Below are 15,285 nucleotides of genomic sequence, written 5' to 3'. Positions count from 1 at the left end.
TTAAGAACATGATGCTATGAAATAGAAATATTCTAAGAAAAATAAAGTGCTCTTATAAATATATGAGACTATCTATCTTTAAATTACAATGACTAGGGATAGAGAAAAATGGCAACATTAGGGTATCTTTCATGTATGATTATTAGTCTCCTACTTTTTTTCTTTATACTTGCATAGTTTCTAAATTTTCTACAATGAGCACATATTGCTTTTATATTCAGAGACTTCACACACTGCTTCGAGTTTTCTGCAGAAAACAACAGTACTACATAAACAATTTGTTGTCTAATCTCTATGGCCAATGTACATGAAAAGGAAACTGAAATTAAATGTATACATAAAATGCAGCCGCTTTATGTTTTTAGAATGTTTAAATAAAATTGATGTGGAATCTCAGCAACATATGAATTATTCATCTATGTGTGAGTGATGGTCTTTTCATTTATATATATCCACTAAAAACAAGTCCAGGTTACTTTTTAATAATTATAGCACACATTAAATTTCTAGGGCTGATACGTTTAATGAAGTAAAATATTTTAAAAACCCACTTACTTTGGAGGAACTGTCACAATATTATCTATGGTGGAGATGGTGAAGTCAGCGGCATCTCTTCCAATAATTGTAGCATTATACACTATTTTTTTCGAGCTTGAATTTTTCACTAGAACCTATGTTGCAGAACAAGAGAGTAAAAATAAGATCATGAATTTTTAAAAATATACAACTTAACACTTCTTATTTTTTAAAATATATTTTTATTGATGATTTACAGAGAGGAAGGGAAAGGGATAGAGAGTTAGAAACATCGATGAGAGAGAAACATCGATCAGCTGCCTCCTGCATACCCCCTACTGGGGATTGAACCTGCAACGAAGGTACATGCCCTCAACCGGAATCGAACCCAGGACCTTTCAGTCCGTGGCCCGATGCTCTATCCACTGAGCCAAACTGATCAGGGCTTAACATTTCTTATTGTAATCAAAAAGTTATACATTTTAATCATGAAAATATTTGTTCCTTATGCGCACTAACTGGGGGAAAGCAGACTTTGTATTTGAAGATTGCATATATACAGTTTAGCAAGATTAGGGAGAAGGATCTCTCAAGCAAGGAAATGACATGAAGATTTGAAGTCCACAGTGAGCAACTTGGATTTTATTCTTATTACAAAGGGAAATCTTTGGAGAATTTTGAACATAGAACTTAAATAATCCAATTTCCAAAAATAAGGATACTCCAGCTGCTCAGCATAGAAAGTTATAAAGATTCTAGGTTTAAAATCAGAGGTCCAGGCTGGAAATGACGGTAGCCTCATCTAGAAGCAATAGTATAGGTAGGGTTCAACTGTTCCTTCCTTCCTGATGCTTAGAGATGGAAAGTATTGGAGAATAAGCTACTTTATTTTTAGAGAGAGTATCCATGAAAACTTGACTACACAAGTCTTTATATAGAATATAATAGAGATTTAAAAAAAAAAACACATTAGGAAGACACAAGGTTATCATGGAAAGTACTGAGCCAAAAGAGGAATAAGACCTGGGGCAAATGGGTGATTGGCCAAATTACAGTAAAGAAAAGGTAACTGTACTTAGGTGGTCCAGAAACCACAGACAGAGATATTTGAAGAGTTAATAATTAGCACTATACATGGTTATAGTGAATTGTAAGGAATATGGTAGAGATTTGTTAAAAGGTTAAATAAACTACTTTTATATTGCAATGAAAACTTTGGTAACTACCAGGACAAGTATATTGCTGCTGAAAAGTTTCTACAGTCAGTTACCCCAAGGATTTTGGGGTCTCATGTAGCTTGCCTACTTATAGATATCAGTACCTAAAGAATTAATTAACAAACCAACTGATTTTAAGTCCCAGAGAGTTCATTTCCATTCTCTGGAAGGAATAGTTAAAAGTAATAATAAAATTAATTACCTAATGTTATTGGCTTATAGTCCTAGAACTTCTATAATCATCCCTGAGATCTTAAGGAAGACATTCATTCTCATTGTCATATCATATGTATAATACAAAGCCATTGGGCTCATCTGTGGTCAGGGTATTCCACCTAACTAGGATTTCATGTAGGGATGGTAAGTGGTACATGGGGAAAGAGGAAAGCTGTTTAAGGGAAGGAAAAACAGCTTTGGAGCCTGGATTCCTGTTTTCTAATGACAGTCTTTATCTATTGGACTCTGTGCAAAGTTTGATTTTAAAAAAAAAGTTTGTGTGTGTGTGTGTGGGGGGGAACCCCACCAGTGTTTCTCAGTGGTTTTGCGTCGACCTATGAACCAGGAGGTCACAGCTTGATTCCTGGTCAGGGCATATGTCCAGGTTGCAGGCTCTATCCCCAGTGGTGGGTGTGCAGGAGGCAGCTGATTAATGATTGTCTCTCATCATTGATGTTTCTTTCTCTCCTCCCTTCCTCTCTGTAATCAATAAAAATATTTTTAAAAGGGGAGGGGAGGACAATAGCTTTAAAATTGTCTCAGAAAAATCACTGCAACCTACATTGTTTCATTGATAACCATATGGTTTAATGGTTCCAATATTCTATGTTTCTATTTGAGACATACAGCTACAGAAATATCTTTTTAATTATAGTAGCCATTTCCTGAGATTTTTCTTTATTCTAAAAGATTGAAAAGGTTGTGAATGGATCTGAAGAGTTAATAATTAGCACTATGTGTTGTTATAGTGAATCATAAGGAATATGGGTTGATGCATGGGCAAACTATGTCTAAGTTTCCCAGCAACTTCCAAATTAGTCATTTCTCTTAAATGAAATTTAAAATGAAATTTAAAGCTTGTTTTGATTGATGTTTATCATTTATATTTAATTTTTGTTGTTTCCTTCAAAAAATGTCTCTTACATCTTTGAAAAATAAAAGCCCTATCTGTACAAAGTCATCTATAATCTTCAGGTGTGAACAATATTTCTAATAAATAATTAAATTGAAAAGAAATCATTAAAACATTAAAATGTTTCCATTTTAATATGCCTTAATTTGATTTTTAACATAATTATTAAATTTATTTAAATATGAGCTTCTGCTATTAACTATTTTTTTAAATAACAATTAAATGACATAAGGAAATAAAAACCTGGTCAGAGTTTAAAAATTATTAATCATACCAAATTGTAATAAATCACTGCTTAATCTAATTCAGACTCCTCCTATCTTCTGCAGGTTTAAGCAATAACATTTCTAACTCTTCAGAAATTTTAGTTTGAAATCAGAAGTCCTCCCCAATATAATTATAGTTCTAGGCTAGTTAGTACCCAAAGCCCTTAAATATCATTGCAGTTAGGGAATTTTCAGAGTAAATACTGTTGAAAAATTCTCTAAAGTATTTTCTCTTTTTCTGACAAAAAGAGAAATAAAATTACACAAAAGGGATTGCATCTTAATATTTGCTAACAAAATAAATCAAAATGAATGAATCTCCTTTCCCTAAATTGAGCCCTTTGCAATTTGAGAGAAGAACCTGAGTTTTCCCCGATTTTTTAACTGAATCTTACCAAACATTGCTCATATTGTCACAGTAGCTACACAGTTATTTTTTCAAAGAGGTTACAACTACAAATGAAACATCACTAGAAAATATACTGTGAATACCAAATATGGATGAGTTTTGCATCAAAAGTGTAAAATTAACCCCACACCCATAAATATGGGGAGGAATAAATAAAACAGCCTGAGGAAAAGAAATAGACGTGATCTGACCAAAGCACTAAAATAACATTTTTACAAAATAAGATCTTATCAGCCTATAGTGTCCTCAGAAAGAAGCAAGGACACCACCTATAAATCTGGTTAAAGGTTTTATAAAAACAATCTTAGATAAATGTAAACAATTTAAAATTGCATGATAGAAGATACTTTACAAGTGTTCATGTGAAACAAATTATCTGAAATTGAAGTCAATAACACCTGACAAAATATTTCTCAAAGAGAACACTTGTAAAATATGGACCTATTTATATAGATTTGTTATTATCATAGGACTGGAAGTTTTGTTTCCAATGTTTTTCTGAAATTTGAAAAATTCACGGTTAACACATTTAGTGCGTACAGCTTACATAATATCATTTAGAGAGAATTAGGTGGCCCAGGTCAAGAGCATATCCATTATTATTTCCCTTTCTATATCCTTAATTGAACAACAAGAACAACAAAAAAATCCATCTGGCAAAGAAGAAATTAAAAACATGCTGGAAACCAATGACAATGAAAACCCAACAATCCAAAAATCAATGGGACACAGTGAAAGCAGTCCTGAGCTCTACAGGCCTACATAAAAAAAAAAATGGTAATAATTCATGTAACTCTACAACTTAAAGAATTAGAAAGAGAACAAGAAAAGCCCAGAGTAAGCAGAAAGAAGATAATAAAGATCAGAGCAGAGGCCTAACCAGTTTGGCTCAGTGGATAGAATGTTGGCCTGCGGACTGAAGAGTCCCAGGTTTGATTCCAGTCAAGGGCATGCACCTTGGTTTTGGGCACATCCCCAGTAGAGGGTGTGCAGGAGGCAGCTGATCAATGTTTCTCTCTCACCAATGTTTCTAACTTTCTAACACTCCCCCTTCCTGTCTGTTAAAAAATCAATAAAATATATTTTTTTAAAAAGATCAGAGCAGAAATAAATGACATAGAGACCTAAAAAACCCACAAAAAGATCAATGAAACCCAGAGCTGGTTCTTTGAAAGGATAAATAAGACTGATGAACCTCTAGCCAGGCTCACAAGAAAAAAAAGAGAGAGGAACCAAACAAACAATATCAGAAATGAAAGAGGAGAAATAACAACAGACCCCACTGAAATACAAAGGATTGTTAAAAAATACTATGAACAACTCTATTCCAACAAACTAGACAACCTAGAGGAAATGGACATATTCCTAGAAAAATACAACCTTTCAAAACTCAATCAGTAAGAATCTAAAAATCTCAATAGACCAATAACTATGGAGGAAATTGAAGCAGTCATCAAAAAGCTCACAGGAAACAAAAGCCCAGGGCCAGACAGCTTCACAGGGGAGTTTTACCAAACATTCAAAGAAGAACTAAAACCTATCCTCCTCAGATGATCCCAAGGAAAAAAATGAGACATATGTACTACTATTTGTAAAATCACATAGTCATATCAATTGATGCAGAAAAAGCATTTGACAAAATCCAACACCCTTTCTTAATAAAAACTCTCAACAAGGTGGGAATAGATGGCTCATACCTCAACATAATAAAAGCTATATATGATAAACCCACAGCAAACATCATACTCAATGGACAAAAACTAAAAACATTTCCCCTAAGAACAGGAACAAGACAGGGATGCCCACTCTCACCACTCCTGTTTGACATAGTACTGGAAGTATTAGCCATTGCAATTAGACAAGAAGAAGAAATAAAAGGCATCCAAATTGGAAAAGAACAAGTAAAGCTGTCTTTATTTGCAGACGACATGATATTGTACATAAAAAATCCGAAAGACTCCGTCAAAAAACTAATAGACTTAATAAATGAATTCGGCAATGTAGCAGGATACAAAATTAACGCCAAGAAATCTATGGCCTTTCTATACACCAATAGTGAACTTACAGACAGAGAGACTAAAAAGGCAATCCCATTTACCATCGCACCAAAAAAACATTAAGATACCTAGGAATAAACTTAACTAAGGAGGTAAAAGACCTATACGCGGAAAACTACAGGACACTGAAAAAAGAGATAGAGGAAGATGTAAACAGATGGAAGAACATACTATGTTCATGGATTGGTAGAATCAACATCATTAAAATGTCCATACTACCCAAAGCAATCTATAGATTCAATGCACTCCCCATTAAAATACCAACGGCATATTTCACAGACCTTGAAAGAACTCTCCAAAAATTCATCTGGAATAAAAAAAGACCCCGAATAGCCACAGCAATCCTGAGAAAGAAGAATAAAGTAGGAGGGATCGCAATACCAGATTTCAAGCTGTATTACAAAGCCACTGTTCTCAAAACAGCCTGGTACTGGCACAAGAACAGACATATAGATCAATGGAACAGAATAGAGAATCCAGATATTGACCCAAACCACTATGCTCAATTAATATTTGACAAAGGAGGAATGAACATACAATGGAATAAAGACAGTCTCTTCAATAAATGGTGTTGGGAAAATTGGGCAGATACATGCAAAAAAATGAAGCTTGATCACCAACTTACGCCTTACACAAAAATAAACTCAAAATGGATACAGGACTTAAACAAAAGACGGGAAACCATAAAAATACTAGAGCAATCCACAGGCAGCAAAATCTCAGACATATGCCAAAAGAAATTCTTCACTGACACTGCCCCTAGGGCAATGTAAGCTAAAGAGAAAATTAACAAATTGGACTACATAAAAATAAAAAGCTTTTTCACAGCAAAAGAAACCATCAACAAAACAACAAGAAGGCCCACTGCATGGGAGAACATATTTGCAAATGGCATCACTGATAAAGGTTTATCTCCAACATCTACAGGCAGCTTATACAACTTAATAAAAGGAAGATAAATGATCCAATAAAAAAATGGGCAACAGACCTAAATAGAATCTTTTCAAAAGAAGACAGAAGGAAGGTCAAGAGACACATGAAAACATGCTCAACGTCACTAATTATCCGAGAGATGCAAATCAAAACAACAATGAGGTACCATCTCACACCTGTCAGAATGGCTATCATCAACAAATCAACAAACGACAAGTGTTGGCGAGGATGCGGAGAAAAAGGAACCCTCATGCACTGCTGGTGGGAATGCAGACTGGTGCAGCCACTGTGGAGAACAGTATGGAGTTTCCTCAAAAAACTGAAAATGGAACTCCCATTTGACCCAGTAATCCCACTCCTGGGAATATATCCGAAGAAACTAGAAACACCAATTAGAAAGGATATATGCACCCCTACGTTCATAGCAGCACAATTCACCATAGCTAAGATTTGGAAACAGCCTAGGTGCCCGTCAGCAGATGACTGGATCAGAAAACTGTGGTACATCTACACAATGGAATACTATGCTGCCATAAAAAAGAAGGAATTCTCATCATTTGCAGCAACCTGAGAGGAATTGGAGAACATTATGTTAAGTGAAATAAGTCAGTCAATGAAAGAAAAATACCACATGATCTCACTCATTTATGGATAATAAAGAACATTATAAACTTGAACAAAAAGATAGATACAGAGACAGTAAAGCATCAAACAGACTGTCAAATTACAAGGGGAAGGTTAGGGAGAGGTGGGGGAGATAAGAGATCAATCAAAGGACTTGTATGCATGCATATAAGCATAACCAATGGATGCAAAACTCTGGGGGGTGGGGGCATATATGGGAGTGGGGTGTGGGGGGGCAATGGTAAGATATGTACACATATAATACCTTAATAAAAAAATTGAAAAAAAAAGAAAAAAAGAAAAAAAAATAGAATTAAAACAAACAAACACAAATTCAAAAGAAAAGAACACTTCCAAGCTCATTCCATGAAGCCAGCATTGCCCTAATATGAAAACAAGATAAAGACGACACGATAAAAGAGAATTACAGGCCAATATCCCTCATGAACATAGATGCCAAAATTCTAGCAAATCGGATCCAGCATTACATCAGAAAGATCATACACCATGACCAAGTAGGATTTATCCTGGTGATGCAAGGATGGTACAATATTCACAAATCAATAAATGTGATACATCACTAAACAAATTGAGATAAAAATCACACAGTCATATCATTGATGCAGAAAAGGCATTTGACAAAATACAACACCCTTTCTTGATAAACACCCTTAGCAAAATGGGAAAAGAGGGATCATACCTCAACATAATAAAAGTCTTATATGACAAACCTATAGCCAACATCATACTCAATGGGCAAAAACTAAAACCATTTCACCTAAGAACAAGAATGAGACAGGGATGCTCACCCTCACCACTCCTGTTCGACATAGTTCTGGAAGTGCTAGCCATAGCAATTAGACAAGAAGAAATAAAAGGTATCCAAACTGGAAAAGAAGACGTAAAACTGTCATTATTCGCAGATGACGTGATACTGTACATAAAAATCCCTAAAGACTCTATCAAAAAATTATTAGACTTAATAAATGAATTTGGCAATGTAGCAGGATACAAAATTAACGCCAATAAATCTATGGCATTTCTATACACCAATAGTGAACTTACAGAAAGAGAGACTAAAAAAACAATCCCATTTACCATCACACCAAAATTATTAAGATATCTAGGAATAAACATAACTAAGGAGGTAAAAGAGCTGTAGTCAGAAAACTACAGAACACTGAAGAAAGAGATAGAGGAAGACATAAACAGATGGAAGAACATACTGTGTTCATGGATTGGTGGAATCAACATCATTAAAATGTCCATAGTACCCAAAGCAATCTATAGATTTAATTCACTCCCAATTAAAATACCAATGGCATATTTCACAGACCTAGAACGAACTCTCCAAAAATTCATTTGTAATAAAAAAAGACCCCAAATAGCTGCAGTAATCCTGAGAAAGAACAAAGTAGCATGGAATTCAATACCAGATATCAAGCTATATTACAAAGCTACCGTTCTCAAAACTGCTTGGTACCCACACAAGAACAGACATATAGATCAATGGAATAGAATAGAGAACCCAGAAATCAACCCAAACCACTATGCTCAATTAATATTTGACAAAGGAGGCAAAAGCATACAATGGAGTCAAGACAGTCTCTTCAATAAATGGTATTGGGAAAATTGGACAGATACATGCAAATAAATAAAACTAGACCACCAACTTACACTATACACAAAAATAAACTCAAGCCCTAGCCCATTTGGCTTGGGGGATAGAGCATCGGCCTGCAGACTGAAGGATCCCAGGTTTGATTCCGGTCAAGGGCACATGCCCGGGTTGCGGGCTCAATCCCCAGTGGAGGGCATGCAGGAAGCAGCGGATCAATGATTCTCTCTCATCATTAATGTTTCTATCTCTCTCTCCCTCTTCCTTCCTCTCTGAAATATATATATATATAAACTCAAAATGGATAAAGGACTTAAACATAAGACACGTAACCATAAAAATACTAGAGGAATCCACAGGCAGCAAAATCTCAGACATATGCCGAAGCAATATCTTTACTGATACAGCTCCTAGGGCAATGGAAACTAAAGAGAAAATAAACAAATGGGACTACATCAAAATAAAAAACTTCTGTACAACAAAAGAAACCATCAACAAAACAACAAGAAAGCCCACTGCATGGGAGAATATATTTTCCAATGTTAGGGTTTAATCTCAAACATTTACAGGGAACTCATACAACTTAACAAAAGGAAGATAAACAACCCAATCAAAAAATTGGCAACGGACCTAAATAGATACCTTTCAAAAGAGGACATAAGGAAGGCCAAGAGACATATGAAAACATGCTCAAAGTCACTAATTATCTGAGAGATGCAAATCAAAACGACAATGTGGTACCATCTCACACCTGTCAGAATGGCTATCATCAACAAATCAACAGACTACAAATGCTGGAGAGGATGTGGAGAAAAGGAACCCTGCTGGTGGGAATGCAGACTGGTGCAGCTACTGTGGAGAACAGTATGGAGTTTCCTCAAAAATCTAAAAATGGAACTCGCATTTGACCCAGTGATCCCACTCTTAGGAATATATCCCAAGAAACTAGAAATACCAATCAGAAAGGATATATGCACCCCTATGTTAATAGAAGCACAATTTACCATAGCTAAGATTTGGAAACAGCCTAAGTGCCCATCAGCAGATGAGTGGATTAAAAAAACTGTGGTACATCTACACAATGGAATACTACACTATGGTAAAAAAGAAGGAATTCTTACCATTTGCAGCAGCATGGATGGAACTGGAGAGCATTATGCCAAGCAAAATAAGCAAGTCAGAGAAAGATAAATATCACATGATCTCACTCTTTTTTTTTAAAATATTTTTTATTGATTTTTTACAGAGAGGAAGGAAGAGGGATAAAGAGTTAGAAACATCGATGAGAGAGAAACATTGATCAGCTGCCTCCTGCACACCTCCTACTGGGGATGTGCCCCCAACCCAGGTACATGCCCTTGACCGGAATCGAACCTGGGACCTTTCAGTCCGCAGGCTAACGCTCTATCCACTGAGCCAAACCCGTTAGGGCTGATCTCACTCGTTTGTGGAATATAATGAACAACATAAAGTGATTAACAAAAATAGATCCAGATACAGAGAAGCATCGATCAGACTGTCAAACCTCAGAGGGAAGGTAGGGGAGGGTGGGGGAGAGATCAATCAAAGGACTTGTATGCATGCATATAAGCCTAACCAATGGACATAGACACCAGGGGGGTGAGGGCATAAGAGGGGGTGGGGGGCAATGGGGGACTAAGGACACATATGTAATACCTTAATCAATAAAGAAAAAAAATCCATCTGGATGTGTAAACTGCTGCCCCTAAAGGAAAGTGAAGCACATTCAGATCACAAGTTTCTACTTAGTGTATCAGTCCTTTTGTATATGAAATGAATTTAAAGTTTCCTAATAGGATTTGCCTTTCAAAGTGTATAACTTTCATTTTCCATGTCCCTAACCCCCATTCCTCAACTGCTTGAAAGAGTCATCTCCTTGCAGGTGATGATTATTATTAAGCAATACCTGTCCCTTATACTCTGCTATACTTTTGGTTTAGGAGGAGTAACATTTGCTAAGGTTTATTGCATCATATTGATAATTCTGTTAATTTGAGGTTGAGAAAAATATCTAAAACCCCTCTTAAGTGTTTAACTCTATATATTCTTTGGCCCTAAGTACATCCTTACCTTTCTCTTCACAGTGTCATGTAGAGTACACTGAAAGGTCACCAACATCTTGGGAAGATATGTAGGGAGTCTTTCATACATGTAGACACAAAGCATGAGCATCAGAATTGGATTATAGTCACAGATGTCAGAGGCCTAGTTTTAAAGAAGAGAAATATAAATAAGAGGATATACAGATAAAATATATAACTAGAGCTAAAGCATAGTACATCAATTGCTGAAATACTTTAAAACTTTTAAAAATGTTACTGACTAGCAATGATACTGAAATGTAGACACAACAAACAAAATATTGCTTTGAATTGGAAGAGCTCGACCTAAATATTAAAAGATGAATGAGAAGTGTTATACATATCACAATGATCTCAGAAGCTGAAAGACTCCGTAAAAGCTAATCAGAGGTCAGAAAAATATTATACACTAAAAATACTGACTAATGTGACTAAGACACCATCCCTGAGTTATTAAATATTATAGAATGCAGTAAAAGAAAACTTGAGAAGTAGACAAACTAAATAGTAAAAGATGGCAAAAGAGTTTCAAGCAAAAGCCCAAGGGAGGAGGTAACACATGAGATGACCTTAAAGACTGGATTTTAAATAAGGTTGTATTTGGGTGGAAGTAAAGGGTATATTCTATCAGAAAGACAAAGAAATATAGGGAAAGGATATAGGAAAGTACAGTGTTCATTTGGAAGAAGTACAACTTGAATCATGCATAAGATAAGAAAAGAGAGGTAGTGGAAGAAAAGACTAAGGAGTACAAAGACCACATTGTGGAGGGCATGAATGCCAGGGTGAAGGACTTGATTTCTGAATAAGAAATAACACAAGAGCAACAATTCAAGCAGATCAAGCAGCAGATGGTTGGGGAAATACTTTTCCCAGAACAGACAATTTATAATAAGGCATAAAATGCAATTACAGTGATAAACAACATAAAATAGTGATGGTTGTTGGAATAGATTTGAGATAAAATCCAGACTAGAGAGGAATAACAGCAGAGACAATGAATATAGCCAGAATGCACATTGAAGCTAAAAAGTGGAGTCAGCAACAGCAGAAGGAAGGATTCCTTCTATCAGCTTATGTATTGCCTTTGATATCCTAGAACAGTGATGGCGAACCTATGACACGCGTGTCAGCACTGACACAAGTAGCCATTTCTGATGACACGCGGCCGCTGAGGCAGTCGCATGCCGAGGATGAAACATTTGCTGCTCCTGAGGATAAAACATTTGCGAAATAATGTTTTTTTCCTCAAAGTGACACACTACCCGAGTTATGCTCAGTTTTTTGGCGAAGTTTGACACACCAAGCTCAAAAGGTTGCCCATCACTGTCCTAGAACAAGGTGGAGGAAGTGGGGGAGAATTATTCATAGCAAAAAGAAATTGGGATTGGTCTGAGATGATGATTCAAAGACATAAAATACTATTGATAAACAAGCAACTCGGTCATTTTCAATACACAGGGAGCTATCTACACTTCCATAAAATGAAGATCATAGTATTATTTAATAGCACACATCCAGGTTAGCAAGTCAAAATGACCTGGGCCTAGCCTGCAAATGCATATAGTGCAAGACCTACGGAAATCTAAAGTGTTACAGTAAGCACCCTCTTACCCTCCATTTCACTTTCCACAGTTTCAGTTATCCGTGGTCTAGTGCAGTCCAAAAATATTAAAAGGAAAATTCCAGAAATAATTCATAAGTTGTAAATTGTGCACAATTCTCAGTAGTGTACCAAATCTCACTCAGTCCTGCCCAGGATGGAATAACCCCTTTGTCCAGTGTCACCAAGTTGTGTTTACCACCCACCCTTTAGTCATGTAGTACACGTCTCAGTTACCAGATCATCTGTCACAGTATCACAGTGCTTATGTCACCATTATTTTACTTTATAATGTCCCCAAAGCACAAGAGTACTGATGCTGACAATTTAGATATGCCAAAGAGAAGTTGTAAAGTGCTTCCTTTAAGTGAAAAGGTAAATGTTCTCAACTTTATAAGGGAAAGAAAAATACCATATACTGAGGCTACTTAGATCTACTGTAAAAGTGAATCTATTCATGAAATTGTTAAGAAGGAAGAAATCCGTGCTAGTTTGCTAAGAGAGAACATCCTCTCTAATAAAATGGTAATATGCAAATTAACCATCACTCTGCTACATAAGCCATGCCCACCAGCCAAGCCACACCCACCAGCCAATCAGGGCGAGTATGCAAATTAACCCCAATCCAAGATGGCTACAGCCACAGAGAGCAAGGTTTCCCAGGTAACAGAGCAAGCCAAGCTTTCCATAGCCTTTGCAGGCCTAAGCCTCCACTCAAGCTACAAAGTTTCAATTATAGAAGGTAAACAAATTCAAACAAATGGCGGCAGAATGGAGCTTGAGAGAGCAGGCCAGGGTTGCCGGCGGCAACAGGGTAAGCAAAGCTTTCCGCACACCCTGGCCGGGCTCACCCATTTAAGGCTACAAAGTTTCAATTGTAGAAGGTTAATTAACTGCCACAGAAATGGCTGCCGCCCCAGAAATGGCTGCCACCCCAGGCTACAAAGTTTCAATTGTAGAAGGAAAATAAATTCCAGATACCAGGGCCTCCCTTTGGGTTGCCAGGGGGCGTGGCCGGCCTGCAAACCACCATAGGCCCCTCGCTCAGGCCGCCCCACACCCCAAGGGAACCCCCACCCTTATCTGTGACACCCTTCAGGGCAAACCAGCTGGCCCCCACCCGTGCACCAGGCCTCTATCCTATCTAATAAAAGAGTAATATACAGATTGATCATCACTGCAACACACAATATAGCTGCCCCCATGTGGTCAAAGATCCTGCCCCCATGTGGACACAAGATGGCCACTACAAAATGGCCAGCAGGAGAGGGAAGTTGGGAGGCACCCGGCCTGCAAGGGAGGGCAGTTGTGAGGGACCAGGCCTGCAAGGGAGGGCAGTTGAGAGGGACCAGGCTTGCAAGGGAGGGCAGTTGGAGGTGATCAACCCTGCAGGAGAGAGCAGTTAGGGGTAACCAGGCTGGCAGAGGAGGGAAGTTGGGGGCAAACAGGCTGGCAGGGGAGCAGTTAAGCATCAACCTGGCTGGCAGCGAAGTGGTTAGGGGGTGATCAGGCTGGCAGGCAGAAGCGGTTAGGGGCAATCAGGAAGGCAGGCAGACAAGCAGTTGGGAGCCAGCAGTCCTGGATTGTGAGAGGGATGTCCGACTGCCCGTGGATCGGGCCTAAACGGGCAGTCGGACATCCCTCCAGGAGTCCCAGATTGGAGAGGGTACAGGCTGGGCTGAGGGACAACCCCCTGCCGTGCACGAATTTCGTGCACCGGGCTTTTAGTATTTACATAATTTTTATTACAATATATTAGAACTGTTCTTTTTTTATTATTAGTTATTGTTCTCAATCTCTTACTGTGCCTAAACCATATGTTACACTTTATCATAAGTATGTATGTAAAGGAAAAAAAAAACATAGTATATAGAATACAGAATGTTCAGGCATCCATGGTCTGAGGCATCCACTGGGAGTCTTGGACCTATCTCCGGTGGATAAGGGGCGGTGGGGGGACTACTCACTCTATGTGGAGCTAAGGCACTTGACTCTAAAATTTGGCAGCAGTTACCAGAGAATAATTTTTATAGCCCATCTGATCATCTGTTAATTCGCATTTTCAAAAACATTCTTTTCCTTTTTTTTGGAAAAAGACTTTATTCTTTCTTGTTTTGACAATAAGCAGTAAGGTTTACCAATAAAGGTAACCTGGGAGGGGATTGTTAGTAAAAAAATAAGAGAACTGGCCTTCCTCAGCAGGGTAGAAAGCTGCTAGTGAGTATGACCTGAGAGGAACTAAGAAAGATACCAAATTTCCAAGGTTTCTCATCAGTATTCTGTGGCTCCACATTTCTTCAACAAAGACAATCGTAGTCAACAGATGTAGCAAAGTTATTTAAGGTAAGAACAAACTAAATAATTAAATACAGAGTTTAATTCCCCCAAGTGAAGAATATGGCTCTGCTGGGCCCTATGAGATGGGCCAGACTATGGGTGTGAACCAAAGAAGGCTGTCTAGGGAGATGGAAAATGTATCTGTTGGGAAAAGGAGAACACTTGTGGCAAAACACTCTGGGCTCAAGTCTGAGGTCAATAAAAGTATTCTGAACACTGTTTTAGTGACTACAACATAAAAGATATACATAGAAATATAAAAATTATTCCAAAAGCTTGTATTTCAAAATTTGAAATGAAATAATATATTTGATAATGAAGATATTAAACTGGAAAACCAGAGAAAAGAGCATTCTTACCTTTTAATTGAAATTAATTTCAATTAAAATAAGCTAAATTACACTTTACACTTTAGTGTAAATTAACTACAATCCTAGGCTTAAAAGGCCATGTGTTAATTTAAGTTAGGTTTCC

The 15,285-nt window shown here is 37.3% G+C and overlaps 1 protein-coding gene across 1 annotated transcript in view; it reads right to left on the bottom strand.

Moving 5' to 3' along the window:
• Positions 1-15,285, bottom strand: part of CFAP47 (cilia and flagella associated protein 47) — a gene marked incomplete at both ends in the record, with an annotated part of 486,291 nt that overhangs the window by 233,963 nt on the left and 237,043 nt on the right. The window contains 2 exons of the mRNA XM_079765682.1: positions 556-671; positions 10,861-10,995. Coding sequence (XP_079621808.1) covers positions 556-671; positions 10,861-10,995 — 251 coding nt within the window. The remainder of the gene's footprint in view (positions 1-555; positions 672-10,860; positions 10,996-15,285) is intronic.

The sequence above is a fragment of the Cnephaeus nilssonii genome (assembly GCF_951640355.1).
Source record: "Cnephaeus nilssonii genome assembly, chromosome: X".
NCBI classification, from domain to species: Eukaryota; Metazoa; Chordata; class Mammalia; order Chiroptera; family Vespertilionidae; genus Cnephaeus; species Cnephaeus nilssonii.
This window is presented reverse-complemented; position numbering and strand designations above follow the sequence as displayed.